General features: G+C 39.8%; 1 protein-coding gene across 50 annotated transcripts in view; it reads right to left on the minus strand.

Moving 5' to 3' along the window:
- TTN (titin) overlaps window positions 1-13,623 on the minus strand; it is a 323,095-nt gene that overhangs the window by 196,618 nt on the left and 112,854 nt on the right. For 49 of the 50 annotated variants that reach the window (XM_053268886.1, XM_053268842.1, XM_053268718.1 and 46 more), the window contains 20 exons: window positions 13,123-13,401; window positions 12,729-13,010; window positions 12,330-12,608; window positions 11,945-12,232; window positions 11,522-11,800; window positions 11,113-11,391; window positions 10,740-11,018; window positions 9,977-10,264; window positions 9,536-9,823; window positions 7,026-7,307; window positions 6,439-6,717; window positions 6,054-6,335; window positions 5,674-5,952; window positions 4,465-4,752; window positions 4,037-4,315; window positions 3,658-3,936; window positions 3,276-3,554; window positions 2,192-2,479; window positions 1,684-1,971; window positions 659-949 (listed from right to left, as the gene is read on the minus strand). In XM_053268886.1, the coding sequence (XP_053124861.1) occupies window positions 659-949; window positions 1,684-1,971; window positions 2,192-2,479; window positions 3,276-3,554; window positions 3,658-3,936; window positions 4,037-4,315; window positions 4,465-4,752; window positions 5,674-5,952; window positions 6,054-6,335; window positions 6,439-6,717; window positions 7,026-7,307; window positions 9,536-9,823; window positions 9,977-10,264; window positions 10,740-11,018; window positions 11,113-11,391; window positions 11,522-11,800; window positions 11,945-12,232; window positions 12,330-12,608; window positions 12,729-13,010; window positions 13,123-13,401 (5,655 nt within the window). The remainder of the gene's footprint in view (window positions 1-658; window positions 950-1,683; window positions 1,972-2,191; window positions 2,480-3,275; window positions 3,555-3,657; window positions 3,937-4,036; window positions 4,316-4,464; window positions 4,753-5,673; window positions 5,953-6,053; window positions 6,336-6,438; window positions 6,718-7,025; window positions 7,308-9,535; window positions 9,824-9,976; window positions 10,265-10,739; window positions 11,019-11,112; window positions 11,392-11,521; window positions 11,801-11,944; window positions 12,233-12,329; window positions 12,609-12,728; window positions 13,011-13,122; window positions 13,402-13,623) is intronic. The other variant, XM_053268970.1, reaches the window with a different exon arrangement.

Genomic DNA, 13,623 nt, shown 5'->3' on the forward strand with positions numbered 1-13,623 from the left:
TATTCTGACATGGACAGCAACTCAGTTACAAAAAATCATGCAAATCATTTGTAGATTGTCTTATGTAAGAATCATTTTTATATCTACATATATAAATGCCAGGAAGCACAACAATATCTGAAGTAGCCCTCAGTGGATTTACTTGCAAAGCATATTCTGAATATTTTTGGTTCATGACTGAAATGTATTTGAGAACACAATGTGTTTGAGAACACAAATTAAGGAAATAGTTACTGACATAAAAGCAGCATTGTGCCTGAACAATACAGTATGAGCATTTAAAAAAAGAAAGATTATATAACTTTTCCCCAGAAACTTAGTATTGAAAGAAACAGTACAGAAGATGCTGCTGCAGCAACAATCAGTGCTTAATTTCCTCACACATGCATAGAATAGCATCATTAAAGATGTTAGTTAACAGCTGCACATTTGAATATCAGAAATCTCAAATACTGAAGAGCTTTGGTAAATTTTCTATTATCTTATTAGTATTACAGTCTGCATGCATTTTATCAACAGATATAGTATAGTTCTCAAAATTAATGAGACTGTTCACATTGAAGTACAGACCTCAGAAAAGAATGGCTTTCACAGATAGCTTATGAAGTGATAAAGAAATGTTAACACTATAAAGCAGGCAACTGTGGAATTAACTAACCTTTAATAACAACAGAAGAAGTACACAATGCACTCCCAGCTTCATTGGACACTTTGCAGGTATATAAGCCTGCATCATTTTGTTCTGCACTCTTAATGTGAAGAAGAAGTGTGTTGTTTTTTAATGATATTTCACAATTAGGGCTTTCATGAATCTCTTGGTTATCTTTGTACCAAGCAACAGTCAGAGGCTGAGACCCAGAAACACGGCCCTCAAGCTTAAATGTATTTCCTTGTGTTTCTTCCACAACTTCAGACAGCTTTTTAGTGAAAGATGGTGGAATCTGTCGTTCTGTCAGAAAAGAAGAGAAGTCTCAAGATCTGAACACAAAATCTATGCAACACGGAATGGTTTATAAAGAAATATGTTTGAAAAGTATGGGTTATAAACCCCCTTGGCTTTCTTTACCATAATACAATGCTTCCCAATTTTGCAGGGCTGAGGAAATTTTAACACAACCTATGAACGTGATTGTTCTGTTTTTATAATGCTATGTTTTAAATACATACTCTTACCTTGTAATTTTAAAGGAAGTATCAAATAACTTTTTTATAAATTAGAAAGATATCAACACAACAAAGATTATGAAAAGAAATGATTCAATAATATATATGTTTTTGTCATCCTTTCAATCACTATTTTCCTGTATTTCCTGCATTTCCTCTGGAGAACCCTTGGATTTCTCTAAGTATATTTTCAAAATGCAGATGTTTTATAATGTTTTCCAGTGTAACACATAATAATCATGGCTTGGATCCAGAGAACTCCTGTGTGAGCTAAAGGCACACATGCAAGACGGGTCTCTCATTTACATCAGTCCCCCTCTTAACACTGTATCATATGCCGTTCCAAAAAATCCCTGATCCTCCGGCTTTTTAGCAGGCACAATGGTGGTGGGAACACCATGTTGCAAGAATGAAATTCTGCTTGTGGTTCTTTGGTTACAAGCTGATATGTATATTCTTTTGTATTCTTTCATATATCATGGAGTCCAATTTTCATCCTATTTATGAAACACCCAATACCTTTAATATTAAGTTGAGCTGTGCAAGACTCCTTTCCAACTTCATTGGTAGCATTACATGAATATTTTCCAGAATCTCCCTTCTCAACTTTCAGAATTGTCAAATGGGCTATATTTTCCACATAACTGATCTGAAAGTTCCCTCCAGTTCGTAATTCTCGGTTATCCTTTGCCCATGTAACCTTAATTGGTCGTGTTCCAGAAACATGGCATTCAAAGTCAGCACTGTCACCAGCAACTGCATCAACAGGTGCAATTGGGATGTCAAAGAATGGAGGAGTCTTCCCTTCTAAAGTTTGGGAGAAACAGAAATAATATGTAACTTTTTACATCCTATTACATAAGAGTGATAATAAGTAATACATGGAAAATGTATGACAGAGGCCTCAGTCAACAAATGGAAGCATTCATTCACAATAATAGGTTTAGGACTAGGAAACAAGTGGTGATGTGTCACAAAAATGCCTGCTGGTGGTATCTAAGAAAAAGACAGTTAGTTCTTGACAAACCTGTAAGGATAAGCCTGGCACTGGAAGAAGCAGTTCCAATAGCATTGGAAGCTGTGCAAGTATACTGTCCGGCAAGACTCATGTCAGTTTGTAAGATCTGTAGAGTTGCAACGTTATTTAAGAATGATGTTTGCACATTATAGCCATCTCTTATTTGCGCTCCATCTTTATACCAAGTGATTTCAATAGGTTCAGAGCCAATAATGCCACAATCAAACGTGATTGGTAAGCCAACAGTTTCATGAATATCTCTTAATTTTCGAGAAAATGTAGGAGGAAGTTTACGCTCTGCAAGGAAACAAATATTGTATAATTAAAGATATATTCAATTGGTATGGGGTAGTTCTACTACACAAGCCTATCCATAGACGTAAGAAGTAGACAGGTTTGTAACAATGGGTTACATCAAAACCTCAACTTCTGTTTGTGGCATCTCGCACTCACACAAGACGAGGAGGTGATGTTTGCTGCTTTTACCTCCTTTCTTCACCTTGTGAACCCCTCCAATCCTGAAGAGCAGATTTTTGGTGTGGAGTGCAGGGGACTGGTGAGGAAAAAATTACTCCGCTTTGCACAAGTCCTATATTGCATGAGTGGAAGGCAGCCAGCATTTGTTCAAGGTGGAATTTGGATATATGACCCCTACCGCTAATCCAGCTAAAGTTAGTAATGAAGAAGGTCTGTGGAAATTAATGAGACTTAAGTTGAATGAGACCAAAGAATTCCAACTTGAGCTGAGCTGAGGCTATTGAAGTCTTGAGAATTACTTTCCAACAATTTCCATAAGTGGACAACATAGCGGGGAGCAGGATTTATTTTAAAGTATAGATTATGTGTGAACATTTATAGCAAGAGCAAAAAGAATGACTAAATTTTATCTGTGAGAATTTATAGCAAGAGCAAAAAGAATGACTAAATTTTATCTGTGAGAATTGACTGTATAGAGAAGTTCTAGTTACTTGGCATAGTCAGGTTCCACAGCATTCTGTTGGAGCATCTTCACTTGCTCTTTTCTGAAGTGTTGCACATTACAAAAGAGTAATAATAAGTTCTTAAGTGTTTGAAAGCACATTGTGATATTCACCTTGAACAGACAGTAGCGCTGAAGAAGTAGCTTCTCCAACTTTATTTTCTGCTTTGCAGACATACTCCCCACTGTCATTGCTATCCACTTGGTTGAACACTAGAGTGGCAACTTGGTTTTTAAAGTGCATTTTGGAGGTATCAGTTGCTCTTAGTTTTGTGTCTCCTTTGTACCATGATACAATTATTTCTGCTGTTCCAGCAATTTGGCACTGCAAAGATGCAGAATCCCCAACTGTCACCTGGACAGGTTCCAGATTTCTTACAAAGTAAGGTGGTTCTAAAGAATAAACAAACAGATTTAGTTACAGACCCAGTCACCTCCCTACACAAACATTGCAATAGTCAGTAGTAAAACATAACTTTTAAAATAAGCTACAAACCTAATATTGATACTGTAGCTTGAGAATTATCTTGTCCTGAATCATTTTCTATATGACAAGAATACAGTCCAGCATCATCTAGCTTGCTACTAGAGATCTCCAGAATGGCAGATGTTTCTGTAGTGGTAATATGGCATTTTTCCGACTGAGATATATTGATACCATTTTTCCTCCAGAAAACTCCAATGGGAGGTGTACCAGTAAATGTGCATTCCAAGATAAACTGTTTTCCTTTCTCTATATTGACATCACTCAATTTCTTAACAAATTTGGCTGGCTCTATCAAAAATAAGAGAGCAAAAATTAAAGACAAAGATCCAAGTGTTGGGTGTTCCCCTTTTACACATATGAAGGTGCTACACATTAAAAACAAACAAACCTTTGACAAAGAGATGAGTTGTACAAGAAATTTTGCCAGCTTCATTACTAACAAAGCAAGCATAATCTCCACTTTGGACTGGGTGGACATCAAACAGCTCCAGTTCGGCAACCGTTTCTTCCAAAGAGATGTTACATCTATGTCCTGGGACTAGTTCAACACTACCCCTAAACCATTTCACCTCAAATGGAGGGGTTCCTTTAAGAATACTTGTGAATGTTATGTTTGCACCAGATAAAACTTGCAAAGGCTCAGGTTTCTTCACGAATGATGGGGGTTCTAGGCAGCAGACACACATAAAAAGAGGTTCATTAAATACTTGTATGTTCATAATGCGGCAGCTGCATTTAGAAAAGAATAAAATGACACAAAGAGCTTAGATCTTTAAATATCCTGCTCATATTTTCTATCTTAGCTTCAATATTTACCTCTAACTATGAAATATGCTTCACATTCATCAGATCCAGCTACATTTGTTGCAGTACAAGAATAATTCCCAATATCTGACTCTTGTAGAGCATTCACTTTCAGTGCACAAGTGTTATCTGTAAGGGTTGCCTGATACTTTTCTCCACTAGTGACCTCATGTCCATCATGAAACCAGGAAACAGAGATAGGGGGTGACCCAATTACTTTGCACTCAAGTACAGCAGATGAACCCAAGAGACCATGTGTTTCTTTTAGCTTCTTTGTGAATGAAGGTGGTATAATGCGATCTGTGGAGTGTAAAGCAAAGCAGAAACTTAATCATATGTTTCCATGGGCAATTTCCTAATAGATTGCGAAGTGTATAATATCATTTTTGGTGCACGACTTTTGAGTTGAAAGATTTCCTATTGAGTTGAGAGAACTCTTGAGAGGTCTTGAAAACCTTAATGCTTTCTCTGTTCCTTTTAGAAAGACATGTTAATCATCTTAATAATCATAATGCCATCAGAAGTAAACCAGTGGTACTGTAAAACTTGGGTTAATATGTTCATCCTGTAGATTTATTTGTAAGATAGACTCCTTGTCACATACTGCTTTTTAAGATAAGTAAATTTCTTAAGTAACTTCTCTAGGATGAGAGGATACATAAATTCCTGACATCACAGCAAACAATGTTTCCCAAGCTTCATCTCTTTAAGATGATCCCCAACATGCCAGCTATATGGCAGCCTTCGGACATCATGCCAAGCCTCAGGCAACCATGCCAGGGGTTTGGGTTTCTGGTCATCCAAATTTGGGAACCCTTAGTTGAATCCAAAAAGCAACCCAAAGTTTCAGGCCACAAACCTGAATTGTCACCCTCAGTTGCACTTTGGTTTTGTGGGTGATCTCTGGTTAGAGAGCAGTGGTGTGTTGCCCAAAGGCTGTTGCTGTTTCTAACCGGAGTTGAGGGTAGAAAACTCCCCCCTCTCATCACATCCGGTTAGTTGTTGTGGTTGTCCATCATTAGATGGAGGAAGCCCACACAGCCAGCCCCCCACCCCCACCCCCAGTCTCCCAGACTCCAAATTGGATTGTCTGGGAGTGTGGCGGGGGAATGGGGGCAAGCCGTGGATGTGCTGGACCCACGTTTTCCCCTTATGTGCAAAAGCGGCCTATATAACAAGATACAGAGGGAATGTAGAACTGATAACTACAATTCAACTAACCTGAAACCTGTACTGAAGCTTTGCAACTGCTTTGGCCAACTTTGTTTTTCACCTCAAATGTATATTCTCCACTGTCCTGTAATTCTGCATTCAGAATCTTAAGACCAGACACTTTGTTGAAGAAAGTGATTTTGTATTTGTGATTGGTAGAGAGCTCATTTCCATCCTTGAACCATTTTGCAGTGAGGTCTGGTGTCCCAGCTACTGTACACTCTAAGGTACAAGAATCTCCAGATGTGACTTTCATTGGTCCTGGCTTCTCTACAATAGTTGCTGGTTCTAGAATGAGATGCAAATCACAATCACATTTGGAAGTGGCATACTGCAAAAAAAATGAATATATCACTTTGCAGTATGTACTTTTAAAAAACTATACCAACCTAGAACTGATAAAGTAGCAAAACATTCCTGACTTCCAGCATCATTTTTAATCTGGCAGATGTATTTCCCAGTATTGGCTGGTTCTGTATTTACAACCTGAAGTATAGCAGCTTTGTCTGAATATGACATCCAGAGATTTTCACTTTCTCTGATGATTTCCCCTTTGTCTTTCATCCACAAAACAGAAATTGGCTCAGAACCTTCTACTGTAGCTTGCAGTTCAGCTGGCTCCCCAACAACAGCAGTGATATCATTAAGTTTCTTCACAAACCTTGGGGGTACTGATGTGAAAGATGGAAAAATATTTGAAGTATGGATAAGAGAGGAAATGTGAAAAAGACAGTACTACTGAAGAAAGATTATCACAGAAAGACTTTTACAAACCTTTCAGCATCACAGAACAAGTGCATGTGTCACTTCCCACATCATTGACTGCCTTACAGTGATATTCACCGATGTCTGCGGCATCAACATTGAGAATATGAATACTAGCCAGGTAGTTCTCAGATAAAATCTTGTACTTCTTGCTACTTCTAATTTCCCTTTTGTCTTTATACCATGAGGTTTGGAAAGGAGGAGTGCCTTGAAGCTCACATTCAAGGTGGACATCAAAACCTTTCAGAGTTTCTACTGGCCGGGGCTTCTTGCGGAAAACAGGAGGAGCTATAAAAGAGGAGGTTTGAATTCATGCTAAATTGAAAGAAACAACATCAGCAAGATAATATGCCATTATGAATAGATAAAATGATGTTTAACTGGATTGGGAGAGCAAAGACACGACATATTTATGGTATATAAATAAAATAACACAACACAACACAAAATAAAATTTAAAAATAAATATGTGAGAATAAGTTCCCATGCCAACAAAATGGCTTCATTCATAGTCGGCCTTTAATGGAAAATAATAGTGGCCTGTTTAGTGAAAGAGAACAAATCACAACATAAATAAAATAAAAGCAGGTTCTGACCTTTCACTTTCAGTGAGGTACTGCTGTTGGCTCTACCCGCTAAATTTTGGGCTTCACAAGTGTAGTCTCCACTGTCTTCAACACTCAGATTCTGCATTTCAATGACTGCCACAGAATCAATGAAGGACATACTGTATTTGTTACTAGGATGGATCTGAGCATCACCCTTATACCATAGAACGTTAATTTCTGGAGAACCACCTATCTTGCATTCATATCTAGTTGAATCATGTTCTTTCACAATTCTGGAGGAATCTAATTTCTTAATAAACCTTGGTGGCTCTATTGAAAGAAAGAAGAAAGAGAAAGGGCATGTGTTCATAGGATAATGTGCTCATTTATAGGCCTGAAGAATTTGAAGCATTTTGTATACAAGCTTTCAAAGTGTACTGGCAAAGAGATTACAGACAATCTGACATCTAACAAATCCTTACAAGTCAAGTACAACTAAAACCATATCTGCCTCAAGAGCACTCATATAAAGCTATGCACATGATATACTACACTGGTCAACTATTTCATATAAGTATGACAAAAAAAGTAGACATGGAAGCACAGCCCCCCCACCCCCTGCCCCCCGCTTATATATCCTTGTAGATGATCTCAGTTACATTTAACAGTTGAATCACCTGCAGCTCCACAATGATGAGCACTATAGCCTTGCAAATAAGATATTAGGAGGTGGCCATCTATCCACTGATATACTTGTCTGAGCCTCCCTTTCTCCACATTCCATCTGCCCCAAGTTTTGCTTCCACCCAATTCCCCAGAAGATAGAGAAGGAGCTGCTAGGGGAAGATGTCCACTATTATCTGCAGCCCCAGCAGCATCTGCCTACCTTCCTAGCCATATAGCAGGGGCGTAACAAGGTTGGAGTGGGCACAGAGACAAGATTTTAAAATGGGCCCCGCCTCACTGAAGCTCAGCTCATGAAGTAAAGAAATCTTAAATGAGGCTGAATAGTGTTAACAAAAAGCATAGTAAAATTTATATATATATCTCCTATGTGCCACAATAGAACATCATCCTAAATTATTTTTTAAAAAGTTTTGTAAATTGTGGACGATGCAAGTCATTTAATGGTACTAGAGAAAGACATGCTGTTCTGGTAGCTCCAGGTCTTAACACTCACATCAATTTTGGAGGATGAATACAACTGAAGGAAGCCTGGGCGGGTGCGTGGCTGGGGGAGTCAGTCATGTGACTTGCCTGTGGGTGGCTGCCCAAGGCAGTGGGCCCCCAGAAAACTGTCTCCCCTTGCCCTATTATAGTTATGCCCCTGCCATATAGTGTTCCCTCCCCACTTCCTAGAACATAGGAAAGCAGCCAGGATGGACAACCACTCATTTCCTCACAAAACAGAACTAACAGCAGCTACTCTTTTCTTCCTTTCCAACTGCTACACAGTTCTAAGCTTGGGAAGGGAAAGAGAATGGTCAACAGTCTAACTAAAGCTGTATCCATGCAACCAAAGGATTCCATTAAAGTTTTCCCCATAATTGCATTAACAAAGCTGGGAATATAACTGAATTTCTGCCAGTCACACAATGATAAAGCAAAAATGGCCTTTCCAGATATACTTTGACAACCCAACATATGTCAGCTACAAAGTCCACCCAGTTTCCTTCCAAATATATACAATTTAGAGGCTGGTTATACCTCTAAAATATTATTTTGTCTATGTTTCTCCCAAACATATTTCCATCATATATTAAAATTACAGATATTTATAATAGGGATGTGCAGAACATTTGAGCTCGGAATGGGTTGCTTCGAAATGGGCCATTTGGAGTGTTCGAAACTGAAATCGAGTGTCTTTCAAATGAAGGGCTCATTCCATTGGAACAACTAGTTCAACCAGTTGTTCTGACGGAATGTTCTGGGCATTTGTGTTCCACTGAACAAAATGCAAATGTCCAGAATGTCCTATCAGAACAACAGGCCTAGCTGGTGGTTCCAATGGAACAAGCCCTTCATTTGAGGGGCATTCCATGCCAGCTCAGAATACTCCAAACAGCCCGTTTTGAGGCAGGCTGTTCTGAACTCAAAACATTCTGCACATCCCTCATTTATAATTATAAGTCTATTATAATAGAGGCTATATTTTCTCATCATCTCCCAAATAAACATTCAGTTCCTCTTCCATAGCTTAATCCCACTTAAGTTACCCACAATTATTTTGCAGTAAAAATATGATACCTCACTCAAGCGTCACATATTAAAAGGACATTCTGTGTTCAACCTATTTATGCATCTCTACTTGCTGCTAAATTTGAACAGCCTTATAAGCAATAAATGTGAAGCACAGCACAGTATTAACTTTCATACTGAAATAACTTCATGATAAAATCCCAAGAAAGTTTTTATCAGCCACTACTTGAGATCAAGGATGCCTCTCAATTGTGCCCATTTCAAAGGCCAGAAGATACACAAATCACATCTTTAATTGCCTTGTTTTACAAAATGGGGGCAGAAGAAGAAGGAGGGGAGGAGCACTTTTCATAAATTACCTTTGAAACCCAGCTGAGCAGCACAAGAATCCTTCCCAGCACTGTTGCTCGCATAACAGGTGTAAAGTCCAGCATCTCCTTTGCCTACTTTAAGAACTGTCAGTGTGGCTGTGTTTTCTACCAGTGTGATCTTGTAATTGCCACCAGGGCGAATCTCCCTATTATCTTTTGCCCAGGTGACCTTCATTGGCATTGATCCTGTGACATGGCACTTGAAAGAACCACTTTCCCCAAGAGCAACATCAACAGGCAAAGGCTTCACATCAAAAAATGGAGGTTTCAGATGCTCTAAAAGAAGAAGTGAAAACAGACAATGTAATTCTTGCTGCTGCCTTCCCTTGAAAATCTACTCCAGTTCATCTGCTATTCACATTCTTGTGATGACTTCTTTAAAAACAAGAGCAGTGTGCAACCAAATTGGATTTAGTAGTTTTTACAAACCTGTGAGTTGGAGCTTAGCACTAGAAGAAGCAGTTCCAAGAGGATTTTGAGCTGAGCAAATGTACTGGCCGATGTGAGCCATGTCAGTCTGCAAGATCTGAAGAGTTGCTACACTGTTTAAGAAAGTTGCTTGAATGTTATCATCATCCCTCAACAACACCCCATCCTTAGACCAGGATACTTGAAGAGGTTCAGAGCCAATAATACGGCAATCAAAAGCTACTGGAGAACCAAGAGTTTCTTGAACATCTTTCAGCTTTCTTGTAAATGAAGGAGGCAGTTTGCGGTCTGCAAAAACAAATTGCAGCATATAGCATTTTATCCTACAAGACTCAAGAGAGCACTTTGGTCACAATCCATTCACACTGTGGATGGAACTCTGTTTTTCCTCCCTATACATGTGCATGAATGAAACATAAGGGGGAACAGGAGGTCTGTGTAGGCTTTCAATAGCGCCATCCAGCCCTCCCTCTCTGATGCAAATTACTCATGCTCAGAGAATGAGGTGCTTGCAAGGTATGGAGAGGGAGGACTTGATGAGAATATGGTAAATGCTCACTCAGTCCCCCTCATAGTTCATCATGCTGCTTGTATACATGCTGTGGAGGAAACCAGGGCATTATTAAGCCCTACTGGGATAATCCACACATGAGCACTACGCCTATGATGCAAGCGGATCATGCCCATAATGCATTACATACAAAGTAGTTCATCTTATAACTATAAAGTGACAAGACTCATTTATTTAAAAAGGAAGCATCACCTTTGACAGTCAGCATTGCTGTTGACAAAGCAAACCCAGCACTGTTTTCGGCCCTGCAGACATATTCACCGATGTCAGTGTTCTCCACTTGGCTGAAAGCCAGTGAAGCTACGTTGTTCTTGAAGTGCATTTTATAAGCCTGAGTAGATCTTAGTTTTGTATCTCCTTTGTACCATGACACTTTAATTTCTGGTGTTCCAGCCACTTGGCACTGTAAAGACGCAGGCTCTCCAACTGTGACCTCCACATGCTCCAAGTGTTTCACAAAATAAGGTGGTTCTGAAGCACAAATGACAATAGTCAATACTCCCAGTTAATCTACATATATTGCATAATGTCAAGATTAGGCACCCTGTTTAAGATGGCAACGCACCTAAGATTGATACCAGGGCATGGCATGTATCCTCCCCAGCATCATTTGCAACTTCACATATGTATTCTCCTTCATCTTCTCTGGTACTATCAGGAATTTCCAATATGCCTGATTTTTCTGTTGTTGTTACATGACATTTGGGAGACTGCGTAATATTTAAGCCATTCTTCTTCCATGTGACTGTAAGTGGAGGAGTTCCACTGAATGTGCTTTCAAGAACAATGGGCTTGCCGTGCTCCACACTGAAATCACTCAGTTTCTTCACAAACACTGCTGGCTCTGGGGTAAAGTCATATGAAAGAACAGGTCAAATAAAAAATATACTCTGTGTGTGTGTGTGTGTGTGTAGACATATATGCTTATATGCGTACATGCCATAATAAGTATGTAAGATAGCATCTGGACAAACCTTTCACAAAGAGATGTGTAGTACAAGAAGCACTGCCAGCATCATTCGTGGCAAGGCAGGTGTAATCTCCAGACTGGAGGGGTCCTACTTCAAACAACTCCAGCTCTGCCACTGAATCCGCCAAGGTGATGTTGCATGTTTTCCCTGGTACAAGTTCTCTACTTCCCTTAAACCAGTTAACTCTGAATGGAGGAGTTCCTCTGATCAGACTCCTGAACGTGACGCTCATTCCAGGCAAAACCTCCAGTGGATCAGGGGTCTTTGCAAAAGAGGGAGGTTCTAGATTTATGTACACAAGGTTTAGACAAAATGTTAATGAATGTCCTAGGTACTTGAAATTCATATGCAATTAGTAGCCAAGACAACAAGGTAAACATATAGTAGAAACATTCATGCAGGATGGCTCAAGTATTCTTTACTGACCTTGCACTGTCAAAAAGGCACTGCATTCATCAGAGCCAGCAAAATTTGAAGCAGCACAGGTGTAGGGCCCTGTATCAGATGTGTCCAGAGCCTTTACCTTCAAAGCACAGACATAATCTGAAAAGGCAATTTCGTATTTGTCCCCACTGAAAATCTCATTTCCTCCATAAAACCACGTGACTGAAAGAGGTGGTGACCCAGCAATTTTGCACTCCAGAACAACCGAAGAGCCCAGCACACCAAACGTTTCTTTTAATCTTCTTATGAAAGAAGGAGGGACAATTTGGTCTGTGGGAAAAGGCAACAAAAAGCCAGGTTTTAAGAGAAGACAGATCTGGTAAAAGAGAAAGAAAATTGCAATTGAGAAGAAAGTTCCCTAGCTAACCTGAAACATCCACCGAGAGAGTGCAGCTGCTTTTCCCCACTTCGTTTTGAACTTCAAACGTGTAGAGCCCCCTATCCTCCATGTCCGCAGAAAGAACCTTAAGCGCTGCCACTTTGTTGGAAAAGCTAATCTGATGTTTGCGACTGTTGGCGAGTTCTCTTCCGTCCTTAAACCACTTGGTAATCAGCTCGGGTGTCCCACCCACAGTGCACTCCAAAGTAAACACACTGCCAGCTGTAACCGTCATTGGCTCGGGCTTCTCTAAAATCACAGCCGGTTCTGGAATGAGGGAGACAATCCACAAAAACTGAGTTGCAAAATCAAGACTTTATAGTGCTGAGTCTGTAAAGGCAAATCGAGACTGCTGTTCTTTAGAAGAATATGGAAGTCAGTACCAACCTAAAATTTGTAAATATCCTGCACATTCTCGCATTCCAGCATCGTTTTTAATCTGGCAGATGTACTTCCCACCATTGGCAGCTTCCGCACATGCAATCTGAAGAGTTGCAATGTTATCCGAAAAGGAGATATGGAGATTTTCACTTTCCCGTATGATCTCCCCCTTGTCTTTAAGCCACACAACAGAAATCGGCTGAGAACCTTCCACTACAGCCCTCAGTGCAGTGGGTTCCCCAGTGTACGTGGAGGTGTCACTCAGTTTCTTAACAAACCGAGGTGGTTCTGGTAGAGAAGAGAATTATTTATAGTTTTTTAAAAAGAGCAACTTCCAAGCAAAGATGAAAGAAAAGAAAGAAAAAGATGCCACAGAAATACTGTTTGTAGGAATACTAACCTTTGAACTTCACAGCACATGAGCAAGTGTCACTTCCCACCTCATTTGTAGCTTTGCATTGATATTCCCCGGTGTCTGCAGCTTCAAGGTTAAGAATGTGAACGCTGGCACTGAAGTTCTTAGTTGTAACTTTGAACTTCTTACTGCTTCTCACTTGCTTCCTGTCCTTGAACCAGACAACTTCGAATGGTGGTGTGCCTGCAATTTCACACTGAAGGATGACATCAGACCCCTTAAGTGTGTCTACAGGGGAAAGTTTCTTGCTAAAAACAGGAGGTTCTATAAAAAAAAGAATATGAGAACATGTAACTGGACTCCAGGGATAGGTCACTTGCTAACAGGGGGCAAGCCATTCAGAAACAGAAGCCAGGAGGTATGCTTGTAAACCCCTAGTTAGGTGCCTAAGAAGGCTCTCCAGCGTTCAAAAGTGCTGAGTGCACAGCAGTTCATTTTGAGGTCATTTCTATATCCAAAGCTGTAAAGTCCTGCTTGTGAAGTTTG

The sequence above is a fragment of the Hemicordylus capensis genome, chromosome 1 (genome assembly GCF_027244095.1).
Source record: "Hemicordylus capensis ecotype Gifberg chromosome 1, rHemCap1.1.pri, whole genome shotgun sequence".
Classification (NCBI taxonomy): domain Eukaryota; kingdom Metazoa; phylum Chordata; class Lepidosauria; order Squamata; family Cordylidae; genus Hemicordylus; species Hemicordylus capensis.